The 14,517-nt window shown below is 40.4% G+C and overlaps 2 protein-coding genes across 13 annotated transcripts in view; both read left to right on the top strand.

The window, feature by feature from the left end:
* alkal2b (ALK and LTK ligand 2b) overlaps positions 1-11,959 on the top strand; it is a 14,559-nt gene extending 2,600 nt beyond the window's left edge. For 3 of the 6 annotated variants that reach the window (XM_016663716.1, XM_016663714.1, XM_016663715.1), the window contains 6 exons: positions 2,380-3,099; positions 3,235-3,486; positions 5,021-5,074; positions 5,958-6,038; positions 9,473-9,552; positions 11,315-11,350. In XM_016663716.1, the coding sequence (XP_016519202.1) occupies positions 3,243-3,486; positions 5,021-5,074; positions 5,958-6,038; positions 9,473-9,537 (444 nt within the window). In that variant the 5' untranslated portion in view covers positions 2,380-3,099; positions 3,235-3,242 and the 3' untranslated portion in view covers positions 9,538-9,552; positions 11,315-11,350. Of the gene's footprint in view, positions 1-2,379; positions 3,100-3,234; positions 3,487-5,020; positions 5,075-5,957; positions 6,039-9,472; positions 9,553-11,314; positions 11,351-11,404 lie in introns of those variants that run through there. The other 3 variants (XM_007577359.2, XM_007577358.2, XM_016663717.1) reach the window with 3 other exon arrangements.
* The window catches only part of LOC103155609 (NACHT, LRR and PYD domains-containing protein 12-like), a 204,212-nt gene that overhangs the window by 130,299 nt on the left and 59,396 nt on the right, over positions 1-14,517 (top strand). The window lies entirely within an intron of this gene.

The following is a 14,517-nucleotide window of genomic DNA, read 5'->3' as shown; positions in this document are numbered from 1 at the left end:
AATATTTATTTTACAAACTAAATATGTATTTCAAACTTAAATATTTAGTTTCCAAAGTAAATGTTTAGCTCCAAGTGAAGCATTTTGCTAGATAAATATTTATTTTACAAACTAAATATGTATTTCAAACTTAAATATTTAGTTTTGAACTCTGATATTTATCAATGTTGGAATAATTTGGTGAAAACTGAAAAATAACAGTTACATTATTTCTCGCTCACCGACTAAATAAACCAAATTTTTGCTCTTAATGTTTTACAGTGTAGCTTTTCAAACAGCTTCCTGTTCTGTAAGGAAACGTTTCAGAGTTAAGGGAACGTCTGTGGTTCTGGTTCTGCTTCCAGCTGATTCTCCACAATGAACTGTTTTTATCCTGAGGGAAAGTTTTCTAGTTTCATCAGAAATCAGAACCTAAATTCACTTAAATCAGACCAAATCTTTACATAACCACTGAAACATTGAAACGTCTCTCGTGTTTCTGGAAAACCTGGAAAAGCCTCAAAGTGCAGCCAGGGAGGTCAGTTCTGGTTCTGGTTCTGGTTCTGGTTACTTCCTTCTTATTTTGTAGAGTTTTGTGGCTTTACTTCCTGTTTTGCTGTTTATCCAGATGTTTTGTTTTTCTCTGCTGATTGCAGCAAAACTGGATCCAAACTTCATTCTGCATGAAGTTCCTCCAGATTCATGATGAATTTAGACTTTCTTTTTATCCCACTGACGATTTCCAGGCATTTCATCAGATTTTGACTTTAATGCTTGTTGAAGTTATTATTATTATTAGTAGCAGTATTAGTATTATTATTCCTTTAAAGCCAAGAAAAGCTGTGATTGTGGATTTTGTCCATAATAAAGAAACAACTGAACATGAGAGAAAATGTAAAACTTTATAAAACCTCCGATCTTCTGGTTTTTAGTGGAAAAAAAAAAGTCTCACATCAAGGATTCATTATTTAGTTTTTCAGCCAGAAACCAGATCATGTTTCACTTTGTCCTGAACATCATTTTACAGCAAAAATTCCATTAATGTTGCTTTTGCTTTGAAGATATTGATGATGACTTCTGGAAACTTTAATATTAACATCTTTATCATTTTTGTCGCACAAATATTTGATGTCAATTTAGTTAGATTTTTCTTCCCGCTGCTAAAACGTCTGGCAGAATATAATCCTAAAACATCACCGAAACTCATCATCATCATTCACAACTCCTTCTGTTTGCTGATTGGTCTTGTAGAAATTCATTCTGAGAAACCATTTCAATGGGAGAAATCGCAGACTGAGCAGTGAAGGGAAATGATAATCTAACTTGCTGGATTCAGGATTTTTCTCATCACCAAAGCTGCAGCAGCAAACATTTAATCCTGAATCTGACCAGGAATCATGTTGCTTTTAAATGCTTCATGCTTCTTCTGTCTGACTGAAAACCAGAGGAAACAACCTGATCATAAGCAGCAACAGTCACATAATGATTACAGTAATGGTCTCGGTAAACTTTTCTATAAAATCAGTGATTTTCAGTCCAAGAGTCTGAGCTGATTTTGAACTTCTTCCAGCCTTTTCTAGAATCCGACAGTCATCACTCTGCAGTGTTTTCTCCTCAGTGTGGGAGTCTGACCCCCTGATATGGCAATGCAGAGAGGTCAACTGTTTTTAAAATGACCTTTAATGGGTTCCAGTGGTTCCAGTGGGAGGCTGCTGTGAGTTCTTGGAGCTGGTCCAAAGCCGGGCATGTAGGGAACGCGGCAGCAGGTCTGGATCTGAACGAATGGCAGAGAGAAACGGCATGAGTAAACAGATGCAGGCTGAATGAAGAGCATCAATATTCCTCACTCACATTCCTGCTGGGTCGGATCCGATCGCCGAATTCCCTCTGCAGAACCTGCAAACATGTTCATGAAGCCGACGATTAGTCTGAGCTGATAGCAGCGGGACCAATAAGGGTGGAGCATCAGCAGGAGGTGTGTGTGTGTGTGTGTGTGTGTGTGTGTGTTTCGGATAATCACTGTTTTCTAACATGTTTTATATCTTAGTTCACTTCATAAGAGAGAAAAATAACTTACAAGTAACTTTTCAGTTTTGCTATTTTGAAACTGATAAATTTCCAAGTTATTTCTAGAAAATTTCAGTTTTTAGTCCCAAATTTACTCCTTTCTTTAATCTCTAATATGCCGTCGTACAAATACTGAATCCTGTTACAAACACAAAACTTTAATCTATTTTATGGGCATTAAATGTGATAAAAGAACAGAAAATATTTCATAACTGAAGAGGAAGAAAAGCAACAGCCAAAATGCTGTATTCTGATTTCATGTAAACTTTTTTGTTTGGCAGAAATTCCAAAGTTTACCTTTATAAAGGCCGATTCTCCAGCAGGAGGTGGCAGCATCATGCTGTGGGGAGACAGATGGAGCCAAATCCATCAGCGGCAGCAGAAACCTGAGTCTGGGGCCAAGGGTCACCTTCCACCAAGAGAACCCCAAGTCAAAATTAGAACGGCCTAGTCAAAGCTCAGAGCTAAATGAGGAGTGTCAGCGTGGAATATTTTGCCTTCCGTTGAGAGGAACGCTGCTGCTGCTGCGTCACGCTGCCTCCGCGCGCGCTGCTTCATGCCGACACGCACGCGCCTCCTCCTCCTCTTCCTCATTTCCGTGATCTGCTGGAGTTGAGTTGCGCGTGCAGAGCAGAGCAGACGCAGGTCCGTTTCCACAGAGGGTTCAGATTCTGATCGGTACCTGATCAGCACGAGCTTCGGGTCTATTCGGGTCTATTCGGGTACATTCTCCCGCTGCTGCTCAGAGGCATGAGCCGAACCGGACCCGCTCCAGCTGCAGCCTGCAGAACCGACTCTCTCTCCTGCTGATGAGGATGATGAAGGACCCGCTCCACGCGCTCCGGCGGCCCCGCGCGCAGCTCTAAGATGACACCGGGACTCGGAGCGCGGCACGCGGCTCGGATCCACACCAACCCGGGGTAACACGTCACACAGACACGAAAGGAAGCGGAAAGTTCGGGTCCCCAGAGACGGAGAGGGAGATTCCGGGCGCAGAGCGCGGAGCGGCGGGGAGAGGAGGCGCAGCGAGCCGCGGGGAGCCGCAGAGGAGAGGTAACCGAGCGCTGCGGGACGCTGCGGGGAGTCCCGCATCACGCTTCAACTCTCATCATGAAACTTTCTCATCCCAAATCTTAAACATGGAACTTTGTTTTTTAACAGAAGCTGAACTTTGTCTCGTCCCTGCAGGTCCAGTGATGCTGCTGCCGCGGACCTCCGTCCGGTCCGCACTCCTCATCCTCCTCCTCCTCCTCTTCATCCTGCTGCAGACGCCGGGACGCTGCCAGGCGGCCGCCCGGCACCGGGGCTCCGCTCCCCAGGCGGAGGCGCGCAGGGGCCGCAACAGCCTGGCGCAGCTGGTCGCCCGGTACCGGAGGGGCCCGGTGGGCTTCAGCGGGCACGAAGCGGCGGGTCCGAAACGGCCGAGCCGGTCGAACCACGGTGAGTCCAGACAGAACCGGGTCTCTGGTCGGAATAATACAGCAGCAGACACCTGCTCCAAAATTCAGAGTCCTGATTGTGGAAACAGTTTCTTCTCTATTTCACTCTTTTACTTCGTCCAGCAGCATAATGCTGCCACTACCGTGCTTCAGACAGATCAGTCTTTGTCTCGTCTGACCATCAAAGTTTGCACATTTGGAAGGAGTCGGTTTAACAGCAGAGCTGCTCTCTGTTGCCGGGATACTGAGGTTTTATTTGGTGAGGCTGACGCTATTTTGTTGGTTTTTAAGTTGTTTTCAAATTTAGAAAGTTTTTTTTTGGTGTATGCAAACCAGGCCAGTAAAAATTTAGGGTGTTCAAGACTTTAACTCGTTAATTTAGATTAAATAATTACACTGTTCCAGCCGGAACCTTTGTATTTGAGTGTTTCTGGTATGCCTGTAAGCGCGACACACAAGCTACACCCTCAAACAACATCAACGGAGGACAAAGCGTTTTTTCTCGGTCCACTGAGGGTTAATTTCTGTTTCAAAACTTTGATTGGACGCTGGAAAAGACTGCTGTTGTGCTAAAAGGAGTTAGCCTATCTGCTAAACTAAAGGCTAAAATAGCATCTCATTGATAGACATGATGCTAACGCTATATGTCAGCGTCCACATTTCTAAATTTCTCATTTCTGATGACTGAAGAACCTAAATAACTAATTAAAAACAATAAATATTAGTTTTTGTTGAACTCATATGTTTATTTATTTAATAATTTTGCATAAAAATGATTTCGGAATTGAAATATTGCTAATGTGTTGAGATAGTTTTAGATTAAAATGTTATTGCAATTAATTGATTACAGGCTTGGCAATTAACTCAAAACAATATTTACCAATTTTTTCCTCATCATCATTATTTCTTTCCCCAGCAGGGGGCGCTACTACATTCAGACCAGTTTCCTTCCATCTTAGAGATTTGATTCTTCTTCTGTTTTTTTCCAAAGTGTGAACACATCTATATCCATATTCTACAAATAGATGAAAATCTACTTTAATTCTGCTCTTTATTGGGTTTAATCAGTGATTATCGTGTATTGATTATTGGCGAACAGCTGGGGTTCAGGGTGTGAGGTTGTCCAGGGTTCTGATGGCCGCTCAGCTCGTTCAGCTGACCGGGGTCGTGACCTGGTGCAGGTCGTGGACTGGGCCGACCCGCGGCGCCGGGCTGAGCGGAGCCTCGTGGAAACAGCCGCCGCATCACAAGGTTCCCTTCAGGACGATTCCTGTCACTTTAACTTTCCTCCCACATTTTTCTTTAAGTTTGCTTTACAGTACGGCCGTTCTATTGTAAGCTCTTTATTTCAGAAAGAAGGCTTTATGTTTCAGTAAATCTTTAACAATTTGAAATGTTGCCTCTGAACTCTGGAGGATTTCACAACCAGCAGCTGCTTGTGTTACCATGACGATCTTCATGACTGAAGCCACTCTGTCAGATTCAGGATTAATGTGTTTAAAATGTTAAAACAAATTCATCTGTTTGTTTCCCAGAAGGTCGCCTCAGTGACCCGAAGCACAAGGAGAAGATCATCACACACCTAACAGGTAGGAACGTTGCCTAGCAACACTCTGTTTCAGAGAAATGATGCGTTTTACTCCCCGAAGCTGTGAACTCACACAGGACGTGTTTTAAGGATTTCCTCCTGATGATGAAACTTTCTGCTGCCTCAACCCAAACAAATTACTTTATCCCTCAACTTTCTGCAGTATTTTTATCGCTTCAGTCACAGAGTGTGGCTACAGATTAATAATACTTAGTCATTTATTTTAATTAGTAAACGTAAGCAGCATTTCTCCCGGTCATATTGGACCCGGCCACCTGCCCTGACGTCCCTCCTCCCTCCCGTCATGCGCTGCTCTGCGCCTGATCACCCGCCTCGCTTCGCCTCGGGCGCCGATGGAGCTGCTTCTCTTTTCTCCCTGGCTGCTCCACCGCAGCCCCAAACATTATTGATGATTATTGATTAGTTATTTCTTTTAAATACCTGAAATAGACTGGTGGTGTGACATTTCCTGTTTGACCCACAGTTTTCCCTTCACACCGTTGTGTTTTAGTTTAATCAGTTATGAGGAGAAAACTGAAACTACTGCTGCACCAGTTACTCAGCAGGTTGTTGCTAGGTAACGAGTGAGTGAGTTAGATGTTGCTAGGTAACCAAAGAATGAGTGAGTTAGTTGTTCCTGCTCACTTTCAGCTCATCGTGAGAGATTGAGCGGAAAAACCTTTTTCTTTACATCTCCCAGAATGCCTTGCAGTTCTGGATCAGAGTTCAGTGAATATTCCCTTATATTGAATATTCTATCAGATCTATTATCTATATTGATCACATGTAGCAGCTCCCTGCTAGCTGGGTTTGTTGTGGTTTAAAGTCTCAGAGTTCAGATGTTTTAGAACAAGCCTGACTGATGGGAGCCTTTCTGCCCTCAGGTCCTCTTTACTTCAAACCTCAGTGCCGGAAACAGTTCCACCGACTCTACAACAACACCAGGGACTGCACGGTTCCTGCCTGTAAGTGCCACGGCCGCTTTCCTCCTCCAGCTGAAATAAACCCTCTGAATAAAGAATGATGTGAAGTTTCCTCACCACCTTATTCAATTGGTGTCAACGTTTCGCTTGTGCCGTTATCATTTAAAGATATTAATAAAAGTTTAACCATCCCTCCTGCTCACATTCACAAAATCAAACAAATTTTTACTATCTTTAAAAATATTTTTAGGGACGCAAATTACATTTTTAGCGCTCAAATTTTTGACGCCAATTTTGTTAGATTTGAAATATGGGAAACTTCACTCATTGATCATTTCCTCTGACAACATTCAGCTAAAACTACAGATATTATTATTATGACTTCTAAAACGAGCTATTAGCTGTAAAGTTGTTAGTCGGTTGAATCTCTAACAGTTTTTATCAAAGCGCTGCAGGAAGCTGCACTAAATAACTAGATTTCCTTTTCTCAGAACCTGAACCATGAACTCATCATCCGTGATCCGACCTAAAGATTCAATCTGCATTTTCATCTAAACCTCGGTTGGTTGCTAAATATTTGCTAGTGATTCGTGTTCCTGCAGGATTCCCAGATAAAGAGCAAGATAAGGCATGTTTTAACACACAGTCACACCGTATTACACCGCCATCGTGTCGCAACAGCTGCAACTCTTCTGATTTTAAACCATGCATGCAGTTTGATGTTTGTGTTGGAGAGAAACGCTCAGACACAAATATGTTCCCTCCATGCGCCTCTGGGACTCAGTGTTATCATTCAGTCTGTACATGAAGACGCTCTGCAGTGCAAACAGCCGCTGATTGATTTCAGTCTGAATGTTTTTACTGTTTGATGCCTCAACCCACGGAAACTGGACAGTAGAAACTTTAATGTTTGCTGGAGTTTCACATAGAACTATCTTTTCACATTTTAGTCATGTTTTAAATCAGTTGTAGAGCGAGACTAATGACAGCGAAAGCCAAAATTAGAGGAAACTTTTACGACGCAAACTTTATTAGGTAGCTTGTTGTGTCTCACATCAATAAATACATTTTGAATATTTAAAGTTAGTGAAGTAAATTCAGCGGTAACTGAGTTTATCATCCATATCCAACCATGAGATTTTTATTTCTAAACCCAAAGAAGTGTTTTTTAATAATATCTGAATAAAAAAAATTGTAATATCTGACCTGATTGTTTTATTTTTAGAGCTGCATCATTTAGTCCGCTTTACTCTGACTCCAGTCCATTTTAATCTGACTCCAGTTGGATTAAACCTCGTTTTGGGTTCGGTTGAAGTGAATTCAGGTTCAGTTTGAATTCATATGTGAACACCAAGTGAACTAGAGACTGGTCCAAAAGGAGGAAGTGGACTACAGCGCAGAGCATTCTGGGTAAAAATAACCAAAACAAGCGTGTTAGCCTAGCGCTAGCAGGAGAAATGCCTCAAAGACAACTACCAGCTAAAATCTGACGCCTTCATTTTGTTTCGTTTTGGTGAAGAAGGAAGTTCAGTTTGCAGAAAAAAGATTTAAATTTTGTGGGTTTAAAATCTTTTCCAATCAGTGGAGCAAATTACAACAATAATTCAAACCAAAATGGCTCCTTCTGACCAGAATGTCCCACTTTCATTTATCACATGTACGATGAAGACATGAAGGGACAAACGTCCACCTTCAATATATTGTCTCATAATTACATGAATCCTCTGTAACATCACGGCGAATCCCTGGAGTGTGTTATATTTTTCAGTGTCACCACAACGAACAAATGTGAACCTGTGTGTGTGGGGGTGTGAGCAGCTCGGTTTTCTGCTCTTAGAGGTGAAAGTTACAGGAGCTGGGAAGGTTCAAACTTGTCCGGTGGTTGTTTACATAACCCTGACAGTTTATTGGCTGATGCCTGTCAGTCTCTAGTGGGAATTGTTTACTTAAGTTGAGTTTTCTTAACCACAAGCTGCTGGTGTCTTTGTGCATCAACAGATGGAACTTAATGTTGCATGCAGGTAACAGCTAACAGAGCCGACCTGACAGAACGACATGATTTACAGCCGGGAAGGATTTACACACGTCTGATTCAGGCATGACAATCTTTGTGAGTCTGGGATCTCTGTCAAAGAAAACATTTTAAAAGTACACTGCTCAAAAAAATAAAGGGAACACTTAAATAACACATCCTAGATCTGAATGAATGAAATATTCTCATTGAATACTTTGTTCTGTACAAAGTTGAATGTGCTGACAACAAAATCACACAAAAATCATCAATGGAAATCAAATTTATTAACCAATGGAGGCCTGGATTTGGAGCCACACACAAAATTAAAGTGAAATGTTCCCTTTATTTTTTTGAGCAGTATATATTTTAAATAGCTTTTATTGATGAGTTTGAGAATACAAAAACAGCTCCTTTATTTTATTTTTCATATCCTGAACTAGTGCTGTCATGGTAACACATTTTGCTGGACGATTAATTGTCCCAGAAGTTATTATGATAAACGACAATATTGTCGGGTTGTTTTTTTTTTTGTTTGTTTGTTTTTTTTGTTTTTGGGACCATTTTAAAGTTACACTGCAAAAACACAAATCTTACCAAATGTTTTTGGTTTAATTTCTAGTTCACTTGAAATAAGACAAAACTAACATACAAGTAACTTTTCAGCAAGAAATATGAGATTATTTCACTTATAACAAGACATTTTCCCAATAATCTTCCAATGGAACTAGAACTTTCTCAATATAAAGAAATTATTGTTTGAAAACAAATTCTTATTTCTTTCTGAAAAGTTACTTGTAAGTTAGTTTTGTCTCATTTCAAGTAAACCAAGATATTTGCACTAGAAACCAGACCAGAAATACTTGGTAAGATTTTGTGTTTTTGCAGTAAAATATAACGGTAAGAAGATAAATAGACTTTAAATTCATAGGAACATTTAATGGTGCAACTGGAAGTCATTTTAAATATCCAAAATAAATAAACGAAACAACAGAAAGAATGAATAACATGAATTAAAAAGTCTCTGTAAACAAAATTATTCATAAAAAAATAAACAAACAGCTTGTTGAGACCAAGCCTTCAGTTTTATCATCCAGTTTTTGGTAGAAAGAGAAAAATGATCAATCCAGCCACTGGAAATTATTGGGCTTGTTTTAATTAATCATCGGATTAATTGAGTTGTTGCCTGTCCTGAACTATTATGGGATGTTTTAAATTAAAGCAAATGAATGCCCTGCATGTACTGAGATGTAAAGTATTGCTAGATTAATGGCTGCAGCCTTGTTGCCACTCGGTGAGTTATTCCAGTCCTGACGGAGTTGGGCCTGGTGGCTGCAGGCGGCCGCTCCGCGCCGGGCGGCCAGGCGGCCGGGCAAGGTAAACCTCGTGATGCTGCAGGTGGTGTCTCCTTTTAGCAGCTCCTCTTCAGCCTCATAAACACGTTTGTTGTTTCCTTCTGCTGCAGTTTATAAAAGATGTGCTCGTCTGCTGACTCAACTGGCCAAGAGCCCTCGCTGTGCCGAGAGATAAACAGACCGCGAGATGGTAAGCTGAGCGCCAACATGCACCCACAATCCTCCTGACTCCAACCATGCTGCAGATCATCTCAGGTGCTGCATCGGTCCAAAGGATAAATGTGGAATTCAGTTAATCCTGAATAGTAATGTTAGGAGATTTAGGGCTAAGAACACTTCTGTTTTCCTAAAAGCTTTTAGTTCACGCATAAAGTTTGGTTTCTGTCCGAGCAAACATCGACTCAAACACGGGATTAGCATCTTTATCTGACATGTCTGCAGCGCTGCAGGCGAGCCGCCCATCCAGCCAGACCACAAGACCACAGAAGAAGAACGTCTTCTGCACAATGGAGACTTTGTGAAGCGTGCAACAAGCGCCTGAGAGGATAAAGGCTGGAAATCAGCCACAAAATGACTTTACAACCAGCTTCAAACCTGCAGAGAGCAACAACATTCAGTTCATCCTCAGAACAAAATGTTTCTGTTTGTTGACCAAACCAAAAGGTTTCTGCACAGTTTGATTTAAAGATATCACTAAAACAAATACAGAGTTTGATCAAATCAAAGAACAGAGGATTCATATCCAGCATCACGTTAATGAGAAGGAAAATGAGCTGCAAAAAAAGAGAAATAAATTAATAAACTTAAAGCCAGCATGTGGAAAAATCCCAGCAGTGAGAAAAACAGAAAAGTTACGACTTCATCCTTCAATCATCATCATGTCTGTTGAAAGAAGGAGGAAATTTACAGCCACTTATTATCCCAGTGTAGTTAGATAGAAAAAAAGATGAATACCTTTCTGAGTAGTTTTTAGCTGCTGGTAATATCCACCAAAAAACTCCAAACAAAGAAAAATCTTGCAAATTTCTGAGTTCCAAAAGTTGAACATTTTCTGCTTCTGAGAACCAGAATCTCCAATTCCACCAGCAAACGACATGAACTGCATTTCCCATCATTCCTTCTGCTCCTTCTCACCTTCTTCTCCTCCCTCTTTGTGTACAAACTGGGCCAGAACCTCGTTTCTGGTCTGGTTGAGTTCAGCCGTAACTCGTGGCTAAATTTTATGATTTCTTGTCCGAAGCGAAGGGCGGATCCGACCCTGATGAAAAGCTTTCCGGATATCGGCTCCTTTAGCTTTGATCCTCCTGTGTTGTTCTGCTTTACGACACGATAAGCTGCAGTTATGCTTCTGATTCCCTTTGTTTTCCTGTTTAATTGGTTTTGAAGTTAATTTTCATTCTGTCACAGTTCATTCTTCAGATTTGAGTCCCATTTTATTATTCAGTAAATATTCCTAGAGTTATATTGCAATCCAATCGTAAAAGAAAGAAAACATTCACAGAATAATTCAGTGGTGAAGTTTGGCTATTTTATAATAAATGTGTACATTTGATTCTAGATCAGCCTCAGTGATCATTCACTGTTTCATCTGAATTTGTTAGACTGAGTTCAGCTCCTGATTCCAGAAATACTTGATTAAACAAAACAATTTAGATTTCAGTAATAATTTAAGTAATAATCAATTATTTATTATAATTATTAATAATTAGATAAGCGAAACATCAACGTTAATACTGATTCTCAACCATTTTGATGTCACTATGTGAGGATTGGTCCGGCATTTTTAGTTTCCAGAGTTGAAAATTTTTTAGAAAAATCTGAGTTTTTCCCAAAGAATTTTGGAAATTCATGTCAAAATTTCAGTTTTATGGCAGAAATTTACTCCATTTTTTTGTACACAAATTAGTCCAACATTTTCATCTCCAGTGTTTTGTTTTGTCTCTCTTCTGCAGCCTGTGGACAGGAAGTGGTTTCCCCTACGGCCTGTGGACAGGAAGTGGTTTCCCCTACGGCCTGTGGACAGGAAGTGGTTTCCCCTACGGCCTGTGGACAGGAAGTGGTTTCCCCTACGGCCTGTGGACAGGAAGTGGTCGCCGTACGCCATGTTGGTTCCCTCTGATGACCAACAGTAGACGTCTTGAAGACAAAAGAAACTTGATGTCAAAGTTCAAACCATTCGCAGCACAGAACAGTCTCCACCATTGGGATGAACTCGTTCAGTTCGCCTGTTTCTCTTCTCTCTCTTGGACCCACAGACTCTCTGAATCTTCCACCTCGCGCCTTAAACAGCTCATGAAATGTTGACACCAGTTTATCTCCTCTCTGCTGCCTTCCAGAGCAACTGGAACCAGTGGCTTTACTGGTTTCTGATGGACCGTCTGCTCTGGAAACAAACCTGGGACATTTTATCAGAGTTTGACTTGTTTTGGACGATGGACCATGAGCTGAACCATTGATGACCAGTGAACCATTAGGGTTCAAAGGTCATCAGTTCATTGAAATAAAGCTATTCCAGTATATTTATATTGTTCAAACTGACTCCCTCTGTGCAATATGTACATACTGAAAGAGGAATAAAGACACGTTTGATAAATGTTTGCTGAGCTGAGAATCTTTAACCGATGAGAATCTGATCGGATGCGTTCGCTGACGTACAGAACATCGAACGCATCAGGATTCCTCCGAATGATTCCTCAATTCATTTGGGAATCGTCATGACGACGTCCTGCTGCTGGTGTCAGGTTCTGGAGGATCTCCCTGCTTTGCGTCAAACACATTCCTTCCACTCTAATTAACTCAGACGTATTGGGAGAGGCATGCTGAGTGACAAACTGGTTTGAGGTGGAATCATAATTTGACTTCTGGCATCTTATTCTTCCAGTTTGGTTGAGCTGACAATTGATTTTTAATTATTGCGGCATTTTGACTATCCTGACTGATCTTCATGTCTTTAGTTTGTGGTCTTTTATTGGTGGTCTTCTTGTTTTACATCAGATAACGTTAGGATATTGTGACCTTGTGACCTTATGACCTTTTGTTACCTTTTACTCTGTATTTGGTTGAAGTAGATGCAGCTTTGGGTTGTTTTCGTTTTATTTTCTTTCATTTAGCAGGTATTTGATGGTTTTATACCAGTTTAAATGACATTTTTTCTTAATTTTGGCTCTAAATTTTTTTGAAATGCACCTCTGCTCAGGTTTTTTGGCGCGCTGCGTTCCTCAGTGCCGTGCCGCTGCCTCAGGGCGAGGCAGAGCGCTGCCGCTGTTCGTCTCTGACAGGGCGAACCACATTACATGTTTGTTGACTTTGGCTCCTGGACAGTTTCAGGGTAAAGTGAATATTTCCTCTCAGGATGAACCTTTACCCTCCTCACATGCCAGCATTGGGAAAGACTCGACCTCCATCCTCTGAACATGTCGGCATCTGCAGGTTGTGGAAGCTGTTAGGTAACAGATTCACACCTGGACTGATAATGGCTCCTTTGACAAGGTAATGATCAGTGTGACTGTCTGCATTTCTGCAGCGACTGCTCTGTCATTTTACAGTAATTAGGTAAACAATCAAAGCTCTGTGTGTGTGTGTGTGTGTGTGTGTGTGTGTGCGTGCGTGCGTGCGTGTGTGTGTGTGTGTGTGCGCGTGTGTGTGTGTGGTTGCTGTAGCTCTGCTGCAGCTTTTGCCAGCAGCTATCAGTGATGACAGTTTTGATCCCGTCCTGCACGCCACCAGCTGCTGCCGTCGCCGTGACGACCTCCAGTTGTTTGGTCTGAACCAGGTGTGCTGCTGCTGTTTTTCTTTGTTATGAAGACCGGAGGTGTTTGTTCCCAGGAAAACAAACAAGGACATCATGTTTGCTGCATCTCTGCTGTGAACGGCTGAGAATGTTCCTCATTTTGTTGATTATATGGTTTGATGTTAAAATGAGATTCATTAAGTACAGACTCAGAAATTAACTCGGTTAAATATCTGTGGGCCTTGCAGTCATAGATTGGACCGTCAGCTGTGCTCTACAGCTGCAGCTTGACCTATGAACCCAAACAGCAGCTACTCTATGGCAGAATGAAAGAATCAGGAGGTCTAGTCAAAGTCCAGAGCTCAACCTGACTGAATTCTGTTGTAGAAACCTGGATGAACTGAACATTTTTCAAAGTCAAGTTATTCCTACATTTATAAATGTCAGAGTTCCAAACTAAATATTTAGTTCACAAATTAAGTATTTGGCATTATACCAATTAAATACTTAAATATTTAGTTTGAAAACCAAATGTTTAGTTTGGAAATTAAATGTTAATTTAATAAATAACCTGAAATGTTGCTGTTAATTCATTACTGTGTATCTTTACAAACAGCACCACATATTAATCACTCAATTAATTAATTAATCAATCAGTTTATTTGCATTTCAGATTTCAGCAACACTGCAGTTCAAATGTTTTGCAACATGAAAACATAAAATAAATCATAAACATCATTTAATGAACAGTTGTGAAACCCAGTAACAGTTGTTATGTTGTCAAATAATCAATAATCAGAGGCGAGTAGAAAACCCAAAGATTATACTAAAGTTAAGGCAGATCTACTTCAACATATTTTTACTCAAGTAAAAGTCAAAAGTATTTTGTAAAAAGTCTACTCAGATACTGAGAACTGATCAAATTATCAATCAGTTAAAAGTTACATAATCAGACAAACCAAAATATACAGTTAAGAGGAAATTTTGGTATTTTAAGGATGAAAATTACAATAATTCATATAAGTAACAAAAAACGTCCAAATAAATTTTGTACAAATCAGTTTCTTTCAATAAAAAAACTGATGAAACTTTAACAAAAACTGCAGGTCTGATGAATTTTTGATTGAAACATTTTTGTTTTTCATTCAGTGGGGAGAAAATCCAGAAATTTTACTCAAGTAGGACGGGAAATATTTCATAACAAAATCTCTCAAGTTAAAGGTAAAAAGCACAGCATAGTTAAGATACTCCAAAAAGAATTTTTTTCAAAAAAAAGTTGCTCAAGTAAACCTAACTAGTTTCTACCAAACTCAGTATGTTGGTCAATATTTCGTGTTTCAAAAGTAACTCTAAGCAGGAGGATTTTAATGATTTAAAAGAACTCTGTGTTTCGTGTCTTTTGCAATTTTCTGGAAGTTTGTTCCA

This window comes from Poecilia formosa, unplaced genomic scaffold (assembly GCF_000485575.1).
Source record: "Poecilia formosa unplaced genomic scaffold, Poecilia_formosa-5.1.2 Scaffold438, whole genome shotgun sequence".
NCBI lineage: Eukaryota > Metazoa > Chordata > Actinopteri > Cyprinodontiformes > Poeciliidae > Poecilia > Poecilia formosa.
This window is presented reverse-complemented; position numbering and strand designations above follow the sequence as displayed.